Source organism: Brienomyrus brachyistius, chromosome 21 (genome assembly GCF_023856365.1).
Source record: "Brienomyrus brachyistius isolate T26 chromosome 21, BBRACH_0.4, whole genome shotgun sequence".
In the NCBI taxonomy this organism is placed as follows: domain Eukaryota; kingdom Metazoa; phylum Chordata; class Actinopteri; order Osteoglossiformes; family Mormyridae; genus Brienomyrus; species Brienomyrus brachyistius.
The window spans coordinates 15,693,714-15,720,204 of NC_064553.1; the positions used below are offsets into that span (position 1 = coordinate 15,693,714).

General features: G+C 44.6%; 3 protein-coding genes across 4 annotated transcripts in view; all 3 read left to right on the forward strand.

The window, feature by feature from the left end:
- Positions 1 to 23,441, forward strand: part of LOC125716679 (SUN domain-containing ossification factor-like) — a gene marked incomplete at its 3' end in the record, with an annotated part of 45,654 nt that extends 22,213 nt beyond the window's left edge. The window contains exons 2-3 of the mRNA XM_048989265.1: positions 22,909 to 23,017; positions 23,233 to 23,441. Coding sequence (XP_048845222.1) covers positions 22,999 to 23,017; positions 23,233 to 23,441 — 228 coding nt within the window. The remainder of the gene's footprint in view (positions 1 to 22,908; positions 23,018 to 23,232) is intronic.
- LOC125716676 (SUN domain-containing ossification factor-like) lies at positions 1,986 to 3,773 on the forward strand. The gene is made up of 3 exons (XM_048989260.1): positions 1,986 to 2,469; positions 2,796 to 2,903; positions 2,997 to 3,773. The coding sequence occupies exons 1-3, from the start codon at positions 2,420 to 2,422 to the stop codon at positions 3,217 to 3,219; spliced, it is 381 nt and encodes a 126-aa protein (XP_048845217.1). The 5' UTR covers positions 1,986 to 2,419; the 3' UTR covers positions 3,220 to 3,773.
- Positions 18,864 to 20,444, forward strand: LOC125716671 (uncharacterized protein C22orf31-like). 2 transcript variants are annotated; one of them, XM_048989246.1, is made up of 2 exons: positions 18,864 to 19,694; positions 19,789 to 20,444. In XM_048989246.1, exons 1-2 carry the CDS (start codon positions 19,683 to 19,685, stop codon positions 20,260 to 20,262), a joined length of 486 nt encoding a protein of 161 aa, XP_048845203.1. In that variant the 5' UTR covers positions 18,864 to 19,682; the 3' UTR covers positions 20,263 to 20,444. The 2 variants fall into 2 exon arrangements, with proteins under 2 accessions (XP_048845203.1, XP_048845204.1); XM_048989247.1 differs by having other exon boundaries at positions 18,867 to 19,694; positions 19,795 to 20,438.
- Positions 23,442 to 26,491: the final 3,050 nt, after the last annotated feature.

The window sequence follows — 26,491 nt, forward strand, 5'->3', positions numbered from 1 at the left end:
TTTATTACACAGAAAATAGCTGGTATTGGGTGTTACAGTTATAAATGTGAATCCCACTGTTCTGATAGCATAAAAAGAGAACTTGCGTGTGGTGGTGTGTTCTTTATACTATATGACAATTTTCTTAAACATTAGATATTAAAAAAACGGAATATGTCAACTTGCTTACAGTATTGCAGTGTTGTATATATGATGTACATAATACAGGGATGGTAAGAGTCCCCCATTCGCAACGGTGCACCGGAATAAGAGTTTATGATGGACTGCCTCATTTTATAAAGTGTACAACAGATACAATTTAGGATGAACTCGGGATGCATCGTTTCTAACATTTCTGTGTTGGTAAAATCAGATTTATTAATAATTAATAAGGCCTTTTTTCTAGAAATGTGACAAATCATTTTTGACCAGTAATTTTATATTTGACGAGTAATATATTTGACCAGTAATTTTTAGATTGATTCCCCCTTTCTGAACTGTTCTGTATCTGTACTGTATTGAATTGCATAGTGTCATATTCTTTGGCATCATATCGCATTGAATCACATTGTGTTCAATCAAATTGTGTTGAATTGCACTGCATCGCAATAGGGGTGAATCATGTCGTATCGCATTAGTTGCTTAATGTGTATCTAATGTATTGTATCGCTGGCAGTGTGGGTCACGTCAGCCTCAGTAATGGTGATGTATCAACTAATATGATATGGTGTGTGTGTGTGCGTGTGTGTGCGAGCGTGTGTACATGCTGGACCTCCTACTTGCTCTGGTCTTGGACTTCTAGTCGCAACTCCTGGCTTCTGTATGTCATGTAAATGTTACTGCCTGCTTCACATAGACTGAGCTGCTGATTCTATCAGTTGTACGTCTGGAGATGGTCACTGTGATCTACAGGCAAGTTGTGTGTCCCTTAGCCTCTGCGGGAGCTGCTCATTGGTAAACAGGTTTGTCGCAGGGCACAGGTTGTAGGTCACCTGGTGAGTTTGCTGCTCACGGGGATTTTGCTTCTGCCGCCGATGACAGGCCGTCGACACTCCCAGTGGCAAGGAGGACCCATCCATCCCTGGCAAAGACCATGGTGACATCCCCACCTTTGACGAGTGGAAGAAGAAGATGATGGAGAAGGAGAAAAGTGAGTCACCTTTCCTGATGGGGGCACCCTGATAGATGCAGATCTAACACACTGTGAGTTGTGCTGATGATGATGATGATGATGAGGAGGAGGAATGTGGGGTACAGAAGTCACACATGGTGAATTCAGATTTAATCTGTGAAGACTTGAGGTGAGAAGTCACCCTCACCCGTCAGGTGTTTGCCTTCTGTGAGGTCCGTCTCTTCCTCTGATAGGCCAGTCTGCCCACTCATCATCCTCCAATGGCAGCCCTGTCGTCATGAAGAAGGTGCAGAACTTTAATAACTATGCATCGGTGGAATGTGGAGCCAAAGTCCTGGCAGCGAACACTGAGGCCAAGGTACCATTGCTGACCTTCAGGAACCGTCTTAAGATTATAGTGCGTATGACTATGACTGTTTGTGTCTGCCATGCGATGGACTGGCATCCCATCCAGGATGACTCCCAGCCCTGTGCCCTGCGCACTCTGTGTTAGGAGAAAGCGCCGTAGCTTTCACTCCTACAATCTAGTTATGTTGGAGAAAGCGCCGTAGCTTTCACTCCTACAATCTCCTGTGTGAGGAAGCGCCGCAGCTTACTACTCACACACTTCCACTTCTAGGACCCAGGAATAATCGAGACAGCACACGTCTTTCTGTTTTACTTGCGCAAGGGTGCCCACTTCAGGTGCAACAGACAGTATCTGCGCCTCTGTTGAGTGTCACACCGGACAGTCCCTTGGCTTCTTTATTTATAGGGTAGGGGAGGGGTTACATGGGTCTTGTCTTTAACTAGTCAATGCTGTGTGAGGCCTCCGTGAAACAGGGTTAATACAAAGCATTACATATCTCAAGGTGGGTCCCCTGCTATGCTGACAGAATCTGTTTCCTTTCTCAAGGTCTCTTATTCCTGCGTCACAATCTGGTAGGCCCCTGTGAGGACATCTTGTCTGCAACCCTTTCTGGGCCATGGGTTAGTTGTTAAGGGTTGCACGTACACATATAGGAGGATAATAATATGATAAAATACACAGATACACTCTAACACTCTGAAGGTCTCCAAACCCTCTGAAACCCTGACATGGAGGCATTTAAAAGATTGATGGTTCATGTCACCATCCAGAATATGCTCCAGATCTCAGATCTATGTGTTCCTGAAAGCCGTCTTGGATACACCTGCGAACCCATTAGTTCTTAAAGGCTTGATGTGTCTAAGAGTAAGCGTGTTAAGAGATGGGACAGTCTCTCTCATGTCTCAAGTCGAACGGTTGGTGAGAAGGTCCGTGCTTTTCAGAGCACCTCAGCGATTCTCATGGAGAACATGGACCTCTACATGCTCAACCCCTGCAGCAACAAGATCTGGTGAGTTCACACTCTTCTGTACTATATGTCATGGTAGACCCCAAAGTCAGCAGTAACCTTTGGGGAAAGTGCAATTCAAAACCAGAAGCTCCATCCCATTTCTGTGACCGTCAGAAGCTTGTTTTCTTGTATATTCTTTTCAGTTTGCTATATATTATTTTTTACTTTTATATTTTTGTGTTTTTCTTGTGTTTTGCTTACCGGTCTGTGTTGGCGAGCGTGTTGAGGTGTGCTTAGCAGTCCTGAGCTGAGGGCATGGTACCTGTGCTCAGCAACGTGACCTCTGGAGACTCCTGAGCTCTTTACCAGCTGCTTCCTCCTCCCAGGTTTGTCATAGAGCTGTGCGAACCCATCCAGGTGAAGCAGCTGGACATCGCCAACTTTGAGCTGTTCTCTTCCACGCCCAAGGACTTCCTGGTGTCCATCAGCGACCGGTCAGCCACATTCTGCCTCCGACACACCTTAGCTGTGTATCAAGCGAAGCTCCAGGCTGCTTAGCCTTCTCTTCCTCCATCTCCCTCTGCCAGGTATCCGACCAACAAGTGGATGAAGCTGGGCACCTTCCACGCCCAGGACAAACGCACGGTGCAGAGCTTCCCGCTGGACGAGCAGCTCTACGCCAAATACGTCAAGGTAGGGCCAGCCCCGATGCATCATGGGAGATGCCAAGGACAGTCTGCCAGAGCTGGTCAGAGCGTTGATCGAGTCCTAAGAGATTTTCCAGCACAGCCCCTCTTAAGCCATCAGTAAGGAGCTTGTCACCTTTATTTACAGGGTGAATCTCAGTGCAGTTAAGGTCTGCAAAATCTCAGCAATCCTACAGCCTAGGGTTTGCGGACACCAGCCCAACATACCGACTTTCATTAGAGACACCAGCAGATGGTAGTCATGTGAACCCCCCAGGCTCTAGAAGAGGCCCCCTTTGGAGCATGCCCCCCCCCCCGAGCATGCCCTCTCGCATGTCCTGTCTCATGCCCTGTCGTTTCTAACTTCCTGTCTCTTGATCTGTAGTCAGTAGAGACCTTCAGTGATCTGGAACTGAGCTAAAATGCTGCAAAACTCTGCCAGTAGCCATTTCATGCACACAGGCAGTCAGGCTTGCATGTGGAACGTGCCTGATTCGCCCCAATCCTCTGGCATGCCCCCAGACCCTTACTGACCCCCTTTTAGCCCCCCTCCCCCATGTTTCTAGGTTATCTGAGTGCTTTTTTAATCTCTGGTTGCTAAGTTGCTCTTGGCATGAAGCTGGCCTCCACGCTCACTTTTTTCCCTCTTCTTCTCCGTTCCATCGCTTCAGACGTTCATCAAGTACATCAAGGTTAGCGCTGTCGTGGCATAACCGTCATTCTCACTCCTAGCTATTTTTTAAACTGATACATGTTTTATGATAGAACCTTTTCTTAATCTGTTTCTTAAAAATCGTGCCCCCTGTAGGTGGAACTGCTGTCCCATTTTGGGTCTGAACATTTCTGCCCCCTCAGCCTGATCAGGTACCGTGTCTGTGAACACCTTTTTGGCTCGTTATCTCACTGTGTCGTTATTGTGCGTTTTCAATTATATTTTGCACTACAGTAAAATCCAGTTATAAAGGACTTCAAGGGACCTGGCAAAACAGTCCATTATATCCAAAGTCCGTTATATCCAAAGCCCGTTATATCCAGAGTCCGTTACTACAGGACACTATTTACTCATGCCACACCACAGCAGACACACTTGTGGTATAGATTATTATATTGTACATGTAGTAATCCAACTTTACCTGACCAGATGCCTGACTATTAATAATCCCGACTATGTATTTGAGCTGGATATCACCGGCACACCGCGCGCCTTGTAGGCGGATGACAAATCCTCCAAGAACCTGATCGACTCTGCCACGGGTACGAGTTCGGGGTCGTTTTACACTCTTCAGGGAATAAATGTGTCCTCCTTCCTCCACATGGACCCTTCAATCGAGTCCATTGGTTACACACAGCGAGTGATATTAATGATTAAATTAAAAGTCAGTTTCCCTGTAAACCTGTAGGGGGCACCGTTAAAGCATTGCAGCAAAATGTAACCTAACCCTGCCCCTGTGGGGGCTGATTGTCTCCATGTGGCTTTTCACTGTGTGTCTGTGTGCGTATGTGCGTGTTTTTTTGCTATAGATGCCATCCTGAATATGGTGAACAACCTTGCGGTCAACGTGTTGGGGGGCAGTGCCACTCAGGACGGTACGAGGCCCCGACGTTTCCCGCTATCCCACCATCGTTACCCTGGTAATCCACCGAGTATTAAAGCCACGCTCTCCCCCCAGGAAACGTGTCTGCGGAGGCTGCGAATGTGACTGATGATTCCTCTGTGACAGAGACCCTGCTTAGCCTCCCCCCCACCTCCGTCCCAGAGTGAGTGCCACACAAGAACCACCGGATCACACGGGTGGGGGGGGGGGGGGTGCTTCACATGGATGCGGTGGTTAATTAGTATCATGCCCGTCAGCCGCCACCTGGGGGTTTTTGTGTTTAATTACTGTATCAGCTGTTTAATTCACTGTAGCTCAGCCAGGTCAGACTTTGGTGATGGTTTGGTCATGTTGTGCTCCCCCCAGGAATGAGACTGTGGATCCGGAATTGCCGGATCTTCCTGAGGATCCAGGGCCCCCCGTGCCAGAAGAGAGTCCGATTGTGGTCCTTGTGGAGGATGAGGAGGACGAGGAAGAATCTGACCGGGTAACTGTGACTGCAGTGGAGCCTGATGACCAGGAGGGGGAGCCCTTGACCTCAGGGGGGCCTGATCCCAGGCAGCTGGAGAGCAACGCCCTCTGCAAGGAGCTCTCTGGGATCTCCTGCCGTGCCACCTTTCTGGAGTACCTCCGCTTGTGGTGCTCCGTCACTCTGGGCCGGCGACGTAGGCGTCAGGGTGACATCCACACCCCACCGACTCAACATCTGGACCACACCGTGCAGCCACTTCCTGAGGAAGAAGCCACCTCCACCCTTGAGGAGATTCCCGGGCAGACGGAGGTCCCCCACAGCCCTACTCATATGGCCGAGACTCCAGCCCTGGAGCCCAGCCAATCCCCGTCTCCTCTGCTACAAGGCTTCATCACTACAACCGGGACCATCGGCACATCTTCGGTTGAGATGCCTATATCCTCAAGCCAGGAGCTCCTGGAGAAGGGGGCTATGTCCTTGAGGGGAGGTGCTCAGGAGCAGCAGGAGAGCCGGACTCTTGACACCAGCAGTGAGGTCAGTGTCTCCATCCGCAGCTTCTCAGAGGACCCCAGGGCTGACACTGAGCACCGAGGCACCACCACACCCACTCAAGTCCTCCCTCCTGAGACCCCCCTGGCCACGGAGGTGCCAGCTCCTCCAGGAGATCCAGAGGGAGGCCAGGCTGTGCCTGGGGAGGCCCAGAAAGAGGCAGACTCTGCAGAGTCCCCGGAGCCGCCTCAGATGCTCCCAGACAAACAGGAAGAGTCCCTGGAGGACCTCCTCAGTGTTACCTCCAGCAATGGGCAGGTCCACCGGACCGCCACAGACTTTTATGCTGAGCAGAACTTCTCCGATCTGGCCATTTCTGCAGGTATAAGAAGCAGATGGACGACATGCAGAAAGCCTTCAACACCACCATCATCAAACTTCAGAATACCTCAAAAATGGCGGAGGAGCAGGTGAACTACTACTCTGCGCTTTTATTCAAAACGCAGCTGGTTCTGGTAGCCTTTGTTAACGCTGACATCACCCTAAATGCCCCTCAGGACCACAAGCAGACCGAGTCCATCCAGCTTCTGCAGGTCCAGGTGCACAACATCAGCGAGCTGCTCTTCAACCTGTCAGCCACGGTGCACAGCCTGCAGAGAGAGGTAAGGTCATGTCGGGAGCCGCCCTCGGCCTGGTGCTTCAGCCCAGAGCGACATCTCACCATGGTTTCTCCACAGGCCTCCAGCCGACAGACCTACCTGCTGCTCAGCCTGCTCCTCTGCATCTCCCTTGGGGTGCTGCTCTGCATCCAGTGCTGTAGAGTCATTGCTCCTCCGTTCCCAGAGCCTGACAGCAACGGCATCTACTGGAGCCCTAAGAGGCACGTAGCACAAATGCCACCACATCTCTCTGGGTTACGTCGACTGTCTTAGATAAAACACATCTCTGGACTTTCTTCTAATGGTAATTCTTTGCACTTGACTGACATTCCCGTCATATCTGAGCCGTTTTCTCTCTTCCTCTCTAGGTGTTTCTCCTCATATGATGACATGAGCCTGTTGCGGAAGGTCCCCCGTCCCCTGGTGAGGTCCCGGTCGCTCCAGTTTTCCCCAGGTGAGGCACTTCTTCAGCTGTTCAGACCCATACGTTCCCAAGACCTGGCTGCGTTTCCCGTTACTGTGAAATCACGCCCATACTCTGGGAGTTTGGAAACAGTGGGACTCCAAAAACACCCAGTGCCTCCGCATCTGCTCCCAAACAGAAAACGCCCTCGATGTCCTTGAGGGACCCACATCTGAGTGCCTGTCACATGCCAAGCCCAGCAGCAGGGGAATCCCCAGATGGGGAATCCCGAACAGACATCTGTGCAGTTTCAGATACTCACAGTGATAACATTCAGGTTGAAATTGTTTCAAAACTTACTGATGCTTCTGCTTTCGACTCAGCACTGCAGCTGCAGGTCAGAGTGGCAGTCACATGATCGGCCTTCCCACTGGCTTTTAAACTGGCAAAATAGTTCAAAACTTTCTCTGGATATTTTTGAAAGATTTCTTGGCATTTGGGTGTTTTGCTGGGCAAGATTGGTGGTTGTCGAGAGCTCCTCGGTGTTTTGACAGTTTTGAAACATTTGAAACAATAGTTTCAAAATGGCGCCCTCAGCATTTACTGACAGACGCCATCTGGATGGTCTCGCTTCTCAAACATATTCGTAATAACATATAATAATCACACATTTAACATAAAAGTAAGAATTCAAATGGATTTATATTCTTCTGACGCATCAGTGACTTCTGTCTCTGTAGGGTGATTGAGGGTAAGGTTTCAGAATGATCGTTTCAGATGTTTTGAAGTGGGCGTCCCTGCGTGTTGATCTGACACGCTGGCCGCAGGGTGCCGGGTTCGAGCCTGCCCAGCCAGTCTAACATTTGCGTGTCTGTGCTCCATAGTTCCAGCTGACACAGAGCCTCTCAAGCGCCCTCCTGAGCACAGAAAGGTAGGGGTCCGTTGGACCGTAATGGTTTTTGTTCCCCCCCCAACCCCATTCCTGCTGACCCCACATTAGATGAAAAGTACAGACATTGGTTCATACGACAATGAAAATACTTGACATGGATGTACATTTTCTGCCTCCCCCCCTAGAAGAAGCTCCACACCACAAAGGTAGAGGGGGTGGAGACACTGCGGCCATTGGTCCCAGCCTCCGCGCTGCCCAATGGGGCTGCGCACTACAGCAGACTTCCGCGCGGCTTAATGCGCGCCCCGGGGGTAGTGGACCCGACCTCCGAGGGCTCCTCCGAGGGATCCTCCCACTCTGAGGAGTCCTACTTCTGCGGAATCTCGGCCTCAGCCTGCAGCCGCCTCTGCAGTGGGCAGCCTCCCATCAGGGGCAAGCCCGAGAGGCGGGGCTACAGACGGAGGCGCTCTAGACTGGCCGACACCTTGGCCACACCTCCAGGCGCACAGAGGGGGGGCCTTGCTGGCTTCCGGGTGCCGGCCCTTTCGGGACCTGTTTGACAGACTTCACACTCCCCTGTCTGAGCTGCAGAGATGTGACTGGACAGAATGGGGAGCGTACCAATACCAGGGGAGAAGAGGGGTGGACTGAGACGTCCACCTTCAACAATCCCTCTTGCTTTATGTGCCTTCTCCTTCAGACCTCCCCATCTCTTTTCCCCTCCTCCCAGACCAACAGCCCAATCGAATCTGGGCTTTAACCCCAGAACGTTCTTCTCACTCGCCTGTCCCCTCTCTCATTTTAAAAATGAACACCATCCACTGCACTTGACAACAAATAACTTGTCATAACCCCCCCCCATGGTATAATACCCACCTCACAACAACAGGCTTGCAGTAGTTTTATGACATTGCTGGGAACTCCCCCCCCCCCCCCCCCCCAAAAGAAAAAGAAAACTAGTTCCCCCACAACATGCAGACTTGTGCAAACGCAGCATTTTGAATCCACCTCTAGTTGTGGTGCTCGAGCCTCTAACTCAGGGGTCTCCAATCTTACCTGCAAAGGGTCAGTGTGTGTGCAGGTTTCTGGGATAACCTGTAGGTCAGCTGTTCAAACCCAGGTGTGAGGAATTTTCAGCCAGTAGGGAGTTGCAGTGAAACCCCACATACACAGCGGCCCTTTCTGGATAACATTACCCACCCCTGCTCTAACTGCTAACTGACATCCCCATGCAGGGGCCTTTTTTTTTTTGCTTCAATGGCTCCCCCTTGTGTCAGAAGTTAGAAGCACCACAGGAAAAATGCCGTTTACTGACAAAGTATGCAAATATGAAGTAAATTCTCTAAGATGCATGTATAAAAAGGCATTGATTGCAGCCAGCTACGCTTATCTCAGGACGACATTGTACATCTCAGTGGCTGCATGAAGCAGTTCAGTAATAATGCAAATCATTACGTTTGTGTTTGTTGGGTGTCTAGTGGAACGGGTATTTAACTGCAAAAATGCTTAATTTCAACCAGTTTCATTTTTTCCCCTAAACCCAGCCTTTAAATCCACTTTCCCATGAATCTTCCGCGAATCACCTGTACATCAGGCGCAAACTGAGCTGGATCTCTGGTCTGTGCTTTACGGGGTTTGGAGTCCATTCAGATTTATTTATATTTTAAATCGTTTCTGTAAACTCTGACATTCCAAGCAGATCGAATAACCTGCAGAAGTCGCTCATTGCTGGAGAATCTCTCTTTCCTTACCATGGATTTATGACTGAACATCCAGGTCGACACTGTAGTTTCCCCCATTGTCAGTCTCCGTGCGGCTCATTCCAGTCTGTCATCTTCACAAAAATTCCCCTGTCATTCTATCATCTGCTAGATATCATTCTTCAGCGTTAATTTATTATTCATGGGCAGCTGTGTAAATTCAAGTCCAGATTATATAGATAGGTGAAGAGAATCGCCTCTGTCCAAAATGTACGCAGGCGGTTCTTGTGTAGGGTTTTTTATTTTAACCCCGAAGGGAGCATGGGATTTTATAGCAGCGATGTTTTATAAGACATAAAAACAGTACGTCTGCTTAGAGCAGGAGATTATCAGAATTTACCTTCAGAGGTATAAATATTTGCGTACATGGGTTGCGAATGCAAATGCAACGTAAAGTTTTTTTAATTGGGTAAATATTTTTAAGTATGCTTTAAATGTGCGTTCTAACAAATGGATAGAAATTGCGTTATTTAAAATGTATTAGCTGTCAGTGAGCACTTTTAAAACTTGTCTTCATTTTGTGTACATATTTCCTGTGACCGGCCCAGCTTTCGTGAAGTTTACTCGCCACTGAGAGGCGGAACCGTGGTTTAGGGTCTGTGGGAAGACATCCTGTTTAGCGACACTGTCCAGTACTACTGACATGGGAGAAACTGTAAGTACAGTGATGTCGTGCATTAGAAACTGTGAATTTCTAAATAAACACTTTCTTCTGGTTCTGTTTTGGTTGATGTATCGGTATTCCCTGCAGTTTTAAAGGTGATACAGCCGTTTTACTGTGCATGATCAGTTCCAGAATGTTCTCTTTTGGGCCTTTTGTACATAATCTTCAGGTTGTTTTCCCTGTTTTGGGGGCCTCCAGGTACCCCAGTGTCCCCCCCCCCCCCCCCCCCCAAGTCCTAAAACACGCTGAGGCAAACTGAAGATACCAAATTGCCCATGTGTGTGAGTGTGCTGTGCGATGGGTTGACACCCAGTCCTTGGTTGTTCCGTGCCTTACACCCATAGGCTCTAGTTCATCCATGACCCTGAATAGGACAAGCAGTTTCAAAAAATGGATGAATGTTTTGAGACTGTGAAGAAACCTGCATACCCAGAGGAGACAGGGAGATCATGCAGACTCCACACACTAAGCGATGGCTGAGACTCAAACCCTGGTCCCAGAGGCATGAGGGCTAACCACTGCCCCACTGCGCCACACACCACGAAGACAAACAAAGCGTGAAATCACCACGATCTCAGGGTACATTTGGAAAATGGGCAAAATTTGAAGATCCTCTTTTGTCTATCCTGGACATAAGTGAATCTTAATTTGGTTACTATTTTGATTCATTTCATACCATATCAGTATTTTTCAGTAGGACAGATTTCTAAGAATTATTAAATCATAGTACACTTGCTATGCAGAGAGCACTCACAATACTGTATATTATAGGAAAATAGTCATGAAGAATTATTAACTAGAAACCCCACTGCTTGTATGTGCTTCCCCATTGGCCTGGAGATCGAAGTGGGTCACAGGGCTCTCTGTCTCAAAGCTGTGTGGGGGAGACTGCCCTCTCCCCTGCTGGATGATAGCAAAGTGGAAATTGGAATTGACTATAGTTATAGTTATAGCACAGCATTCCTTGTCTGCAATCGCGTCTCGGGTCGCCTTTCTGAGGTGACAGACTGATCCCCCGCAACCTTAGTCGAGCTGTGAAAGGGACGGTGTAAAACGCTTAAGGTGAAAAAGCTTAAAATCTGGCTGGAAGCAAACAGTGACCAATCACCACATTTCACTCAGACATATCCAGTCATAAAGACTTTCATCTGGCAAAAAATCAAAACCGAAATGCTAGGAACATGTACTTCACCTCATGTCCGGCATTTCCATCTCCATTGAGGCCCATTAGAAGGAAAGGTTTAATGTGGGTTAATGTTCCTAAACTGCAATCTATATTAGAGAGGGATGGAATACCGCTTCCATCAAATTGACAGGTCAGGTCAAAAGGTCACTTGTGGGCGGGGCTTGTGTAGGCGGGGCTTGGTTGTGGTGGTACGATGTGACGTCACGGGAGTTGGATTTATTTATTAATTATTTATTAAATTATTTATTTTAAATTCATTCATTCATTCATTCATTTTCCAAACCGCTTATCCTATAGGGTCGCGGGGGGTCCGGAGCCTATCCCGGAATCAATGGGCACGAGGCAGGGAACAACCCAGGATGGGGGGCCAGCCCACCGCAGGGCACACTCACACACCATTCACTCACACATGCACACCTACGGGCAATTCAGCAACTCCAATTAGCCTCAGCATGTTTTTGGACTGTGGGGGGAAACCGGAGTACCCGGAGGAAACCCCACGACGACACGGGGAGAACATGCAAACTCCGCACACATGTGACCCAGGCGGAGACTCGAACCCGGGTCCCAGAGGTGTGAGGCGACAGTGCTAACCACTGCACCACCATGCCGCCCCCTATTTTAAATTATTATTTATTATTATTATAAATTATTTATTTTAAATGATTTATTTAATTATTATTTTATTTTTAAATTATATTGAGGAGAGTGCTATATTGAGGAGAGTGCTTATGAGTGTGTGTGTTATTTTAATAAGTTATTATTTTGTCGGGCACAGCCGGGGCCGAGCGGGGGTGGGTTACCTGATGGAGCGTGAGCGTACGGCGTGTCTGGTGTTACGGTACCGCGGTAAGGTCCCGGGCTTTGGAGAATCAGCAAAGGCCTTAGAACCCTGTGTCTGGTGCGGTACTGCGCTAAGGTCCCCGCGGGCTCGGATAATCCTCGGAGAGAGCGATGCCGGAGAGCTGAGAGCCGTGCCCCTGCGCGAGTCTGTGAGAAACTCTGAGAGACTGAGACTCTGGGAGAAAATGATAAAGTTGGAGCAAAGAATGAGAGGAGGAGGAGGTGGAGGGTCTGTCGTCCAATAAAAACGCTTGGCGGTAGTTTTGACAATGTATGTGTGTTTCTTCCTCACGCAGGCGTCTGTATTACATCAGCGTATGGTGCCACACTTTTGAAGGCCGTCTCTAACGAGTTGGGCCATACATGCACCCCCAGTAAAATCAGTTTGAAGCTTTGTTTTCCATATATGACCTCGCACAAGTACAGATATGAGTGCACCTGGTTAATTGCAATTAAATAATCTAGTAAAGACACGCAAGCGTATTACATCAGCGTATGGGGCCATACTTTTGAAGGTCGTCTCTAACGACTCGGGCCATACATCAAGTTGGATACCTTGGCTCCCAGTAAATCCTGTTTTTCATACATGACAGTACAGATATGGGTTAACAGAGAAACGATATGACTGCACCCGGTTGATATTGCGGCGAGCGGGGGGGCCTATTCCTCCTAGGGCAGAGGCACAAGTATCTTCGAGGTCTTACCCTTCCTGCCAGCCAAAGAGCCACAAGTTTCATCCAGGCCTTACCCGGTGAGTATATTATTTCTTTTATTCGCGTGATAAAAATGCTAATTAATTAAATCAAATTAAATTAACATTCTAATAATAGGTATTCTCTGTTTATTCTATGTACAAGAGAGAGAGTGCGCTGACCGGTCAAGAGAAAATCTACAAGAGACCTGAATCAGCAGTGTTATAAAGCACATAGCCAACGCTAATTAATAAAGAATTTAAGCATAATAGCCCAGACGTACCATGGCCTATAGCTGGTAGAAATGGAGCTATCCTACGGCCTACAAGATAAAAGCATATGGCACCAAATTGGAATCAGTAGTCTTTAAAAGAATAAATGGACTAGCAACTGTCTCTGGGGGAGCACCCCCGGTTAGGTACTATTAAGCAACATTTAGTGACATGCATCAAAACACATTTTTAAAAACTTTGACAGAATAAAGTCTTAGTTATTTTAATAAATATGTTTTTCAGTAAATGTTTATTCACGCGCATGCGGACAAACACACACCCCGGAGGTCAAACTAAAAAAAAGTTGATACAAACTACAGTTGTATCGGACACGCACACAAAAACACAAAAGAGTTTGCTCAATCAAAAAAACACCAAACATATATAGTTCATGTTTTTTATTAAAATGTATAAGGATTGTTTTGTTATAGCGAAATTTTAAATTAATATGAGTGGGATATAAGTCATTTAGGCAACAGGATTTGAGGAAGAACCTAAATAGCAGCTAGAAATGACCGACCAGGCAGGCAGAAGTCTGCTTTTCTTATCTCACAAGTCATGGAAGGGTGGGAGGGGGGCCACATAAGTGTGGGGTAGGAACTGTGGAATCAGGCAGGGGTGCAAGAATTTAGGATTTAGTCTTGTTATTTTAAAGAAGGTGTACATGATTATTTAATTATATTTAATAGGAACCAGTAAGCTGCATTTAGCACCATGCTGCAAATACACATTAAAAAAACTTTAAAGAATAAGGTCTTAGTTATTTTAATAAAGACATCCTACAAGGTGCCCACGGCCCCAGCTTATATAATCTACAAGCTTGATCTGAGATGCTTGCTGGAGTACAATGCTAAGTTTACAACGGTAACGGAGCTGCAGACTGTTTGATAGTTAATGAAACATAGTTCAAATTCAACAGTGTCAGCAATCATCCACTATGCAGGGAGACTACAGATCACTATAACGACCCCATTTATCTGCTGGTATTATTTAAAAATTGTTTTGACAGAATAAAGCCTTAGTTATTTTAATAAATATGTTTTTTCAGTAAATGTATATTCATGCTCATGTGCACCAACACACAAACACACACACACACACACACACCGGTGGTCAGGGGCTTTAAAGTTTAACTTTAGGTCTGTGAAAGTATAGGACCGCGATGTGTATACAGACCCCAAAACATACTAACTTAGTCGTTCATGAGTCTTATTGTGAAAAACCACACAAAATAGACTTGTAAATTTTAAAGAAAAGACATTAACAGCTTTTGTTAATGTTTAAATGTATAAACACTTTAGATGTGTTTGTTAAACAGTCAAACAAAAATGTGTTATTTTAAAGTAGTATAAAATATAACCTTAACTTTGGACGCAAGATGAACAACCTACACACACACACACACAGAGCAAAACCCCAAGCATGCGCACAAGCGCACAACCAAAGGTTGGGAAGTGTGCTTTCCTTATCTCACAAGTCATGGAAGGGTGGGAGGGGGGGGGGGCACATAAGTGGGGGGTAGGAACTGTGGAATCAGGCAAGGGTGTAAGAATTTAGGATATAGTCTTGTTATTTTAAAGAAGGTGTACATGCTTATTTAATTACATTTAATAGCAACCAGTAAGCTGCATTTACACATTAAATGCAAATACACATTAAAAACTTTAAAGAATGGTAATATATCTTGACCATAGTTTTTAGTTACACAAATATTTTAAGACGTAACATGAAAGTTTTTCAAAGTAAGATGTACAAATGTTTAAAATCTGACATGAAATTTTTTTTAGGTAAGATGTACAAATGTTTTAAAATGTGACATGAAAGTTTTTCAAAGTAAGATGTACAAATGTTTTAAAATGTAACGTGAAAGTTTTTCAAAGTAAGATGTACAAATGTTTTAAAATGTAACGTGAAAATTTTTCAAAGTAAGATGTACAAATGTTTTAAAATGTGACATGAAAGTTTTTCAGATAAACAGATGTTTTAAAATGTAACATGAAAGTTTTTCAAAGTAAGATGTACAGATGTTTTAAGATGTAAGATGTTTGGGGTGTGTTAAGTTCCACTCTAGTTCCACTCCAAAAGGACACACCGGGACAACTCTTGATTCACCTTTCGTTGAGTTTTATTTACCAACTTAGACTTGTTGGTTTCAAGTTAATCAACCAATGTTTGAACCGTCAGGTTGATAACCTACAAAGCACAGACACAGAGGTTCACCATGTCATTCTGTAAGATGTTAAAACAATACATGAGATTTTTAGATTATATTAATTAAATTAAGGTAAACAAATGAACCATTCTAAGTATTTCAAATGAATTAATAAAATTAATCTAGTGAATTAAGTTAAATCAAATAATAAATTCCATTAAATGCTCGCTTCAAACAACAGAACAGTTAAACATCAAATGTAATAAAGACAATCAAACGTCAAACAGACAATTAAATCAAAATGAAAGCTTTTGCATTTTAATTCTTTTTAACTAATATAACCTAATAACATTTACCAACCATTGGTGTCTTTGGAGTAAACTCTTGAGTAGAGCTTGCTGTGCTGTTCCTTGGCTTGTTTGAAGACTGAGCTACCATTCCTGTTCAGGTGTTTTCATTTGTGATCAGCAGCCATTTTGCTGGTGCATTATGGGAAATGTAGTTCTCAACGGTGGTGGCAACCTTAGACCTACTACTGTTCACTTATAACCCAACAGGGTGTTTTACAAAAACATTCTGTTATTTGTTTGCAGCACAAACGTATTTTTAAAATGTACAAAGTTTTATGCATTCATTTTGTGAATTAGTTTTGAAATCTAATATGAACATGGCTTTTATTTTACAAAAGCAAAGTTGTAAAAATTTTGTAGGGTTTTTATCAAAGGAGATTTTGTTAATGTAACATAAAGTTTTTTTATTTTCAAAGTTGCACAAGTGTTTCAAAATGTATCATGTACTCGTGTGTTGTATTTTTCAAGCTTGTACAAAAATGTTTATGTACATTTATCAAATGAGTTTTTAAAATGTACCATGACCGTGTGTTTTATTATTCAAAATAAAAGTTGTACATATGTTTTGTTATATGTATGCACCACGGTTGTGTTTTTAAAATGTACTAATTTTGTGAGGTGGTGGGAATAAAGCGTATTTAAAGGGGTACCTCTCATGGAATCTACCAATCTTTACCAGCTGATGAACCCCGAGCCACACGGGGACTGGGGGTTTTAACCGTGAGACTCGACACCTAGGCATTAGATCCTTATGTCAGCAATGGTCCCCATGCATGTACCCAGTGTAGGGTCAGGTCCAGAGAAAGCTGTAACTACGAGTGCACCTGGTTAACAGCATTTAATTTATAACAGTACGAGCTAGAAAAATGCATTTAGCAGTCGCATTAAAACACGTTAAAGACTTTAAAGAATAAAGCCTTAGTTATTTTTTAATAAAGATGGCTTTTCAGTAAATGTTGGCTTTCCTACAAGGTGACCCCCGAGGCCTATGCTTATAGCATCCGGGTGCCTGATTTGAGATGCTTACTGAGGATGCCATGTTAACACCAGTAACTGAGCTGCACCATGTGTCACACTTAATGAAACTTAGTCCTAATTCAACAGAACCAGTCGTCATCCACTTTGCAGTGAGATTTCTGAGCGAAAAGTGAGCGAAGTTTCATTTTCTTACTTTACCACCTATCGGTTAGTAAGGGAAATGGAGACGGTAATATGTCGGACACGTCAATGGCACTGAGCACGAGGGAGTGTGCGGTGTGGCGCGAGCCGCTAGCTGATGTAACGCTGCGAACAGTGGGGCTCTTACGTTTCTAAGATGCGGCTAACTATCCCCGAGACACTTTAGCCAGGTTCGTGTATATTTGCTCTTAATGCTGCGGTCAACGCCAGGAGGGAGCTGGCTAGCAATACCATCTTTAGCTGGTCTTAAAGCTTGCTGTATTTTTCATTCAGTACATACACGGTTTAGAAGAAAACCTAATCGACATTTAAATAAATAAAAAATAAACATACAAAACTATTGAAATCCACCAGAAGCATGTGCATATTTTTCTGGTTTGCATGTTATGTGTGGTTGTCTAAGCACCGTCGGGCCTAGTGTTTGATAGGTGATGGAGAAGCATACGGTCGTAAACTGCATGCGCTTATGCCAACAGGTGTTTAACATACAAACATAGACGCTTTCTTTAACGTGAAACATTTAAAGGTTCATTCTGTTTTGTCGACATTCTTAATTTTATTCAAGTAGCCTCTAATCACCTTACACTTGTTCTATTTTACTGTAGAGTATTTTAAAACAATGTCACTGTAATGTCACCACATGTCAAAGCTAACAAGGTTACATGATTGTATCAGCGGAACAAAAAGCCGTCGCCTGGATATGTATAGACAGATCATGTATTGCTCAGCAAATCGACCGCATTATGAAATCTATTTGTATTTAGACAAATATATTGGGAATGAAGTGTCGCATTTTAAGAGGCAGACATTGAGGCCGAATTTAAGTTGGTCACAAATGTATTTTTCTTCTGCAGCTAGAAGCGTCATCTGAGCCTGATTTTAACTGGCATGTCGGTGTGGGATTCTTATAGTAGAAGTTATGTGAATTGCGGTACTCTGAAATTAAGTGATATGTGTATTAGAATCGTGAAGTGTCATCTTCCTTTTGTTTTAGGTTCCCCCTGGGCATTTTTATGAACTGTATTGCAATATCAGACAGTGTGTCATGAATTTCTGAAGGCATGTTATATATGACCGTTTCTTGGATACGTCTCTTGTACAGTAGTTGCAGTTTGTCAGGACAAGACTGTTTGCCTAATGTGACATGGTGAACAAGTCCTGTGATTAAAGCATGTCTGCTGCTTAAAACATTGTGTTGTATGCTGAAGGTTTCTTGCCGGTACACGTTGAATTACCGTTCCATTAGAATATTCAAGTGTTATTTTTAAATCATTTAATGAAATAGGTATTTATCTCATCATTGATGATGACTGTGGTCCACCTGTATGACAAGTAACCTGTCCCGGACAGAGGTTTCTTCAAGGCCTGTTGTAGGAACCCCATGGTGTAGCATTATGAGAAAGTATACAGGGAGTAGTACAAATGAGCAGTCGCCCTGCCCCTCTTTTACTCATTTTGGATGCTTAAATTACTAAATTGTGTCTTTAATGCTATTCTGTATGATTCTATGGTCTGAGTGAGTCTCCAGTACTACATGAATGGTAAACTTAAAAACTCTACTTCTCTTAGCTTAATAATATTTTCTTTCTTGAGTTGAATTAGTTTGTGTCTAATTTTCATTTTATTGATTTTCTGCACACTTGGATTATTTATTTGCCCCCCTTGTCTTAAAGGCTAGAGGGGGTCTGTGCTTGTGACCTGGCAATTATTTTCGGTGTTTGTCACTAAACTTGCAATATAAAATTTGAAGACAGGTCTGTGACCTGTGCTTGCAACAAAAAACGTCTAAGTGGTAGTAGGCGAAGCACAGCGCTGCCTATACTTTCTGAAAAGGCTAATCTTTTATGGCACAGGCAGGAAAAAGGTGATGATCCACTAGCAGCTCCAAGACGAAAATGGGGTTTATTAAAGAAAAACAGAGCACCCTGGGGTAAAATACTAAGCAAAAAGACCGCGAGGGGTCCGAAACAAGCTGGGAGAAATAAGAATGAACTAAAGAAATCATTAAGTAACACAACTAAGGAACTGGGCTAAACAGAGAGCAGGACTAAAAAAACTCTGAAAGTCAGATATGCATCCAGTACACATTGTTAACAGCATTACAATTGCAATTTTAGTTCTCAAAAGAACCCGGAATTTAAAAAGCTTCCGAAAAAATGAAAATAATGAAAACTGTGGTTAAACTGGCCACACAGACACTCCTGAACTATAGTGTTACAAATATGAGTGGTGTGGACATTTACTAATATGTTCTAGAAGAGTGGCACAGTGGACACTGGCACCGATGCCTCATACCTCCAGGGCTGGGGGGGGAGGGGGGTGCATGATCTCACCATATTAGATAGGAATCCCATAACTACTCTGGTCATGCAGTTTAGCTGAGTGACACCATTTATATGCCTACAATGTATGACTGGGTATCTCCCCTGCGATGGCCTGGCCATCCCATCCAACGTTAGGGATGGGGTACAGCCTCATGCCCTGCGCTGCTCAGTATAGGCTCCAGGCCCACTGAGATCCTGACCAGAACAGGATGATGGAAGTTGGGTTCTTCCAGAAGAGCTACTTGCTCTTTATTCATACTGTGGTAATGTGCAGTACAAATGGCAGACTGACCAAATAGAACATCTGTACAGGTTTTACATGTAAAAATCTGAAGGTCATTCCTGCCAGCTAGAAATATCAATGACATCCTCCACAGCCAGGCTAGATATTTATTATACTATTTATTATACCATTTACCAGCACATCAGTTGAGTTTAAGCTGTTCATACAAAGATTTGTTGTTTACTTTGGGAATCCATGGTGCCCAGCATCTTAAATCATCGCAAATATTCTGCAGTGTTATCACCAGCATTTTACAAAGTTTGAATCATAACAGCAGACAGACAGACTCCTGACCATTCTGCGATCAAGACCGATTTTCAACTCCTGCTGAACTACTACGTTGTCTTCAGATTATTTTGGATTGAAATCCACATGATGGAGGAGGTAAGTTTGAAGTTAATATTTTTGTAACTTCTCTGGTTAAAATATCCATCAAATATATCATGCATTAATTTCAATATTGTTTCCAAAATGCGAGTCTCAGGTTACACTGATTCAAGAGGCAGATCAGAGGCAGCAGAAGGCCCGGGACGAGCGTCGAGCCCTAAATGCAGCGGATCTCCCGGATCTCCAACCCTTACCCCCAAAGGATCCCACAGACCCAGCCTTGGAGGCTCTTTGGGAGGCCAGGAGGACAGAGCCGCTGAGGATCCACGGGCGCAGCGTGGAGGAGTACAGGGCGATGTACCGGCGGCTCGTGGAACCAAGGCTGCTCTACCCTTCTGGCCGACCTCGCCCCCACTCCCTCGATCTGGGGCGCAGGATAAAGCAGCGCCTGTGGGTTGCCGTCTCCTGCCCGAAATTCACCGAACAGGTGGGAGACAAAAATATAATTGACATCGCGGAGACCTCTGGCAACCCGGGGCTGAAGGGTTATGCCCCCCTGATCGAGGTCGATGTGTGGGACGAGCCCCCGGCCAAAGAGCCTCCAAAGAAGAGAGCGAGACATTAGTCCCTGCTCCATGTATATAATGTATATATGTAAATAAATGTAAATATGCATGTATTATACATAGGTTCAGTAAAAGTAAATATATATGGGTTAAATATAAGTAAATATATATGGGTTAAATATAAGTAAATATATATGTAATATATAGGTTAAATAAGTAAATATATGTAATATATATGGGTTAAATACAAGTAAATATATCTGTAATATATAGGTTAAATATAAGTAAATATATCTGTAATATATATGGGTTAAATATAAGTAAATATATCTGTAATATATAGGTTAAATATAAGTAAATATATAATATATAGGTTAAGTATAAGTAAATAAATATAAATATATTTAAAATCAACTTTGTGTGCTCCTTTCTTCTTGTGTATAAGACCATGGTTTGACATGAGCTCATTTCAGTCATAACGCACGGATATTAATAAATGCTACTACTGCTGGTTGACACGTTTGTTAAATATCACATTTTATTGAGACAGTCTGTCTTTTCGGGACCGGAATTAGCACGCTAGCGGCTAATCGGCTGAATTTCTCTTTTTTTACTTTGGGCCTCAAGCTATCATAGCATTGTTTAAAATGAAGACGTTTATGTCGAAATATCTCTTTTAATCGACATGGATCATGTTTAACCCCAGATGGGTAACCCAGAACTCTGGTTTAGTTGGTAACCAAGCAGCTGTGTTAAACCAGGTAAACTGACGGAAACCTGCGATTTCCCGTCAAATGTACATTACAGTCTAGGTCAGTCAGTACCAAAAGTTGCTAACCTGAAGCTAACCTGGTCCCTGACTTGGCTAAACAACTTCAGGATAAACTTGTGGGTTCTGCTTTGGCCAAACACTTATCCGGTATTTTCTGTTCGGATGAAGCGCGGCTCGGATTTAACTGGTTTCTTTAAAATGGCGGATAAGGGCGCGCTGCCATGTTGGTTTAAAGTGAAACGTAACTTTGTTTGTTCGTTTTATTTATCTATTTATGCATTTTAGTGGAATGTAAGTAAAACAATGTGCGGTATATTTTAGTGATGCCAAGAAGCCGCTTATTATAATGATATGTTAAGAGTATAAAAACAAGACTCACGCATTAGACGTGAGGCTCAAGCTGGAAATCATACGGCAAATCTATATTGTTCCATTATAAACCTAAAATGAGCTACCTGAAAAGCGTTGGGACAGTCAGCAAACCCTACAGACTAGTTACGAGGTAATAAAACTGTTGCATGCATGTAAATGCGTGTGCAGACTGGTCTGGAATTGAAAATCACACTCGAGTTAGCAGTCCAAATTTTACACCCTTGCCTTTTTCATATTAAGGGCAATTTCAGTGTCTATGACATCCTTCGAGGACCATGCTAATTACTGCAGACACATCACATTAATCTTGCGCAATATTTTGTATCGATTCTCAAAAACCACAGACTGACCAGACACCGGACGTAGCGTACGACGCACCGCTAACGTTAGCATTAGAAAACCTAGCTGACCATAGCGTCTGTTATCAATGGCTGAGTCCGAAAGAGTTCGGGCTTCTCGCCGTATGTAGTTGAAATGTTGACTAATTTTTCCATGGACTTTTATTAGATTGTTTTACTGATATAGACAAATGTTAATTTCTTTATTACACAGAAAATAGCTGGTATTGGGTGTTACAGTTATAAATGTGAATCCCACTGTTCTGATAGCATAAAAAGAGAACTTGCGTGTGGTGGTGTGTTCTTTATACTATATGACAATTTTCTTAAACATTAGATATTAAAAAAACGGAATATGTCAACTTGCTTACAGTATTGCAGTGTTGTATATATGATGTACATAATATAGGGATGGTAAGAGTCCCCCATTCGCAACGGTGCACCGGAATAAGAGTTTATGATGGACTGCCTCATTTTATAAAGTGTACAACAGATACAATTTAGGATGAACTCGGGATGCATCGTTTCTAACATTTCTGTGTTGGTAAAATCAGATTTATTAATAATTAATAAGGCCTTTTTTCTAGAAATGTGACAAATCATTTTTGACCAGTAATTTTATATTTGACGAGTAATATATTTGACCAGTAATTTTTAGATTGATTCCCCCTTTCTGAACTGTTCTGTATCTGTACTGTATTGAATTGCATAGTGTCATATTCTTTGGCATCATATCGCATTGAATCACATTGTGTTCAATCAAATTGTGTTGAATTGCACTGCATCGCAATAGGGGTGAATCATGTCGTATCGCATTAGTTGCTTAATGTGTATCTAATGTATTGTATCGCTGGCAGTGTGGGTCACATTAGCCTCAGTAATGGTGATGTATGAACTAATATGATATGGTGTGTGTGTGTGCGTGTGTGTGCGAGCGTGTGAAACATGCTGGACCTCCTACTTGCTCTGGTCTTGGACTTCTAGTCGCAACTCCTGGCTTCTGTATGTCATGTAAATGTTACTGCCTGCTTCACATAGACTGAGCTGCTGATTCTATCAGTTGTACGTCTGGAGATGGTCACTGTGATCTACAGGCAAGTTGTGTGTCCCTTAGCCTCTGCGGGAGCTGCTCATTGGTAAACAGGTTTGTCGCAGGGCACAGGTTGTAGGTCACCTGGTGAGTTTGCTGCTCACGGGGATTTTGCTTCTGCCGCCGATGACAGGCCGTCGACACTCCCAGTGGCAAGGAGGACCCATCCATCCCTGGCAAAGACCATGGTGACATCCCCACCTTTGACGAGTGGAAGAAGAAGATGATGGAGAAGGAGAAAAGTGAGTCACCTTTCCTGATGGGGGCACCCTGATAGATGCAGATCTAACACACTGTGAGTTGTGCTGATGATGATGATGATGATGAGGAGGAGGAATGTGGGGTACAGAAGTCACACATGGTGAATTCAGATTTAATCTGTGAAGACTTGGGGTGAGAAGTCACCCTCACCCGTCAGGTGTTTGCCTTCTGTGAGGTCCGTCTCTTCCTCTGATAGGCCAGTCTGCCCACTCATCATCCTCCAATGGCAGCCCTGTCGTCATGAAGAAGGTGCAGAACTTTAATAACTATGCATCGGTGGAATGTGGAGCCAAAGTCCTGGCAGCGAACACTGAGGCCAAGGTACCATTGCTGACCTTCAGGAACCGTCTTAAGATTATAGTGCGTATGACTATGACTGTTTGTGTCTGCCATGCGATGGACTGGCATCCCATCCAGGGTGACTCCCAGCCCTGTGCCCTGCGCACTCTGTGTTAGGAGAAAGCGCCGTAGCTTTCACTCCTACAATCTAGTTATGTTGGAGAAAGCGCCGTAGCTTTCACTCCTACAATCTCCTGTGTGAGGAAGCGCCGCAGCTTACTACTCACACACTTCCACTTCTAGGACCCAGGAATAATCGAGACAGCACACGTCTTTCTGTTTTACTTGCGCAAGGGTGCCCACTTCAGGTGCAACAGACAGTATCTGCGCCTCTGTTGAGTGTCACACCGGACAGTCCCTTGGCTTCTTTATTTATAGGGTAGGGGAGGGGTTACATGGGTCTTGTCTTTAACTAGTCAATGCTGTGTGAGGCCTCCGTGAAACAGGGTTAATACAAAGCATTACATATCTCAAGGTGGGCCCCCTGCTATGCTGACAGAATCTGTTTCCTTTCTCAAGGTCTCTTATTCCTGCGTCACAATCTGGTAGGCCCCTGTGAGGACATCTTGTCTGCAACCCTTTCTGGGCCATGGGTTAGTTGTTAAGGGTTGCACGTACACATATAAGAGGATAATAATATGATAAAATACACAGATACACTCTAACACTCTGAAGGTCTCCAAACCCTCTGAAACCCTGACATGGAGGCATTTAAAAGATTGATGGTTCATGTCACCATCCAGAATATGCTCCAGATCTCAGATCTATATGTTCCTGAAAGCCGTCTTGGATACACCTGCGAACCCATTAGTTCTTAAAGGCTTGATGTGTCTAAGAGTAAGCGTGTTAAGAGATGGGACAGTCTCTCTCATGTCTCAAGTCGAACGGTTGGTGAGAAGGTCCGTGCTTTTCAGAGCACCTCAGCGATTCTCATGGAGAACATGGACCTCTACATGCTCAACCCCTGCAGCAACAAGATCTGGTGAGTTCACACTCTTCTGTACTATATGTCATGGTAGACCCCAAAGTCAGCAGTAACCTTTGGGGAAAGTGCAATTCAAAACCAGAAGCTCCATCCCATTTCTGTGACTGTCAGAAGCTTGTTTTCTTGTATATTCTTTTCAGTTTGCTATATATTATTTTTTACTTTTATATTTTTGTGTTTTTCTTGTGTTTTGCTTACCGGTCTGTGTTGGCGAGCGTGTTGAGGTGTGCTTAGCAGTCCTGAGCTGAGGGCATGGTACCTGTGCTCAGCAACGTGACCTCTGGAGACTCCTGAGCTCTTTACCAGCTGCTTCCTCCTCCCAGGTTTGTCATAGAGCTGTGCGAACCCATCCAGGTGAAGCAGCTGGACATCGCCAACTTTGAGCTGTTCTCTTCCACGCCCAAGGACTTCCTGGTGTCCATCAGCGACCGGTCAGCCACATTCTGCCTCCGACACACCTTAGCTGTGTATCAAGCGAAGCTCCAGGCTGCTTAGCCTTCTCTTCCTCCATCTCCCTCTGCCAGGTATCCGACCAACAAGTGGATGAAGCTGGGCACCTTCCACGCCCAGGACAAACGCACGGTGCAGAGCTTCCCGCTGGACGAGCAGCTCTACGCCAAATACGTCAAGGTAGGGCCAGCCCCGATGCATCATGGGAGATGCCAAGGACAGTCTGCCAGAGCTGGTCAGAGCGTTGATCGAGTCCTAAGAGATTTTCCAGCACAGCCCCTCTTAAGCCATCAGTAAGGAGCTTGTCACCTTTATTTACAGGGTGAATCTCAGTGCAGTTAAGGTCTGCAAAATCTCAGCAATCCTACAGCCTAGGGTTTGCGGACACCAGCCCAACATACCGACTTTCATTAGAGACACCAGCAGATGGTAGTCATGTGAACCCCCCAGGCTCTAGAAGAGGCCCCCTTTGGAGCATGCCCCCCCCCGAGCATGCCCTCTCGCATGTCCTGTCTCATGCCCTGTCGTTTCTAACTTCCTGTCTCTTGATCTGTAGTCAGTAGAGACCTTCAGTGATCTGGAACTGAGCTAAAATGCTGCAAAACTCTGCCAGTAGCCATTTCATGCACACAGGCAGTCAGGCTTGCATGTGGAACGTGCCTGATTCGCCCCAATCCTCTGGCATGCCCCCAGACCCTTACTGACCCCCTTTTAGCCCCCCTCCCCCATGTTTCTAGGTTATCTGAGTGCTTTTTTAATCTCTGGTTGCTAAGTTGCTCTTGGCATGAAGCTGGCCTCCACGCTCACTTTTTTCCCTCTTCTTCTCCGTTCCATCGCTTCAGACGTTCATCAAGTACATCAAGGTTAGCGCTGTCGTGGCATAACCGTCATTCTCACTCCTAGCTATTTTTTAAACTGATACATGTTTTATGATAGAACCTTTTCTTAATCTGTTTCTTAAAAATCGTGCCCCCTGTAGGTGGAACTGCTGTCCCATTTTGGGTCTGAACATTTCTGCCCCCTCAGCCTGATCAGGTACCGTGTCTGTGAACACCTTTTTGGCTCGTTATCTCACTGTGTCGTTATTGTGCGTTTTCAATTATATTTTGCACTACAGTAAAATCCAGTTATAAAGGACTTCAAGGGACCTGGCAAAACAGTCCATTATATCCAAAGTCCGTTATATCCAAAGCCCGTTATATCCAGAGTCCGTTATATCCAGAGTTGCTGTAGCCCAGAACACAACTACAGGACACTATTTACTCATGCCACACCACAGCAGACACACTTGTGGTATAGATTATTATATTGTACATGTAGTAATCCAACTTTACCTGATCAGATGCCTGACTATTAATAATCCCGACTATGTATTTGAGCTGGATATCACCGGCACACCGCGCGCCTTGTAGGCGGAGCCTGCATGTCTGTTATAGCCGAACAAAACTACAGTTAAAAGCGGCCCTGGGGACCAAATTGTTTGTCCGTTATAAGCGAAATTCCGTTATATGTGAGTCCGCTATATTCGATGCTTTTTCTGCATGTTCTTAAAGGTGCATGGCCGGGACCAGCGGACCTTGTCCGTTATAGACGATATTCCGTTATATGCGAGTCCACTATAACGGGATTTTACTGTAGCACCCACTGAATGATTTATGCTTTAAATGATCATGAAGCTGAC

Excerpts from the sequence above, each read along its gene's own strand:
- LOC125716676 (XM_048989260.1), top strand. The coding sequence starts at position 2,420 with ATGGAGAACATGGACCTCTACATGCTCAACCCCTGCAGCAACAAGATC. Across the intron at positions 2,470-2,795 it reads CCCTGCAGCAACAAGATCTG|GTTTGTCATAGAGCTGTGCG; the intron begins GTGAGTTCACAC and ends TCCTCCTCCCAG. Across the intron at positions 2,904-2,996 it reads CTGGTGTCCATCAGCGACCG|GTATCCGACCAACAAGTGGA; the intron begins GTCAGCCACATT and ends TCCCTCTGCCAG.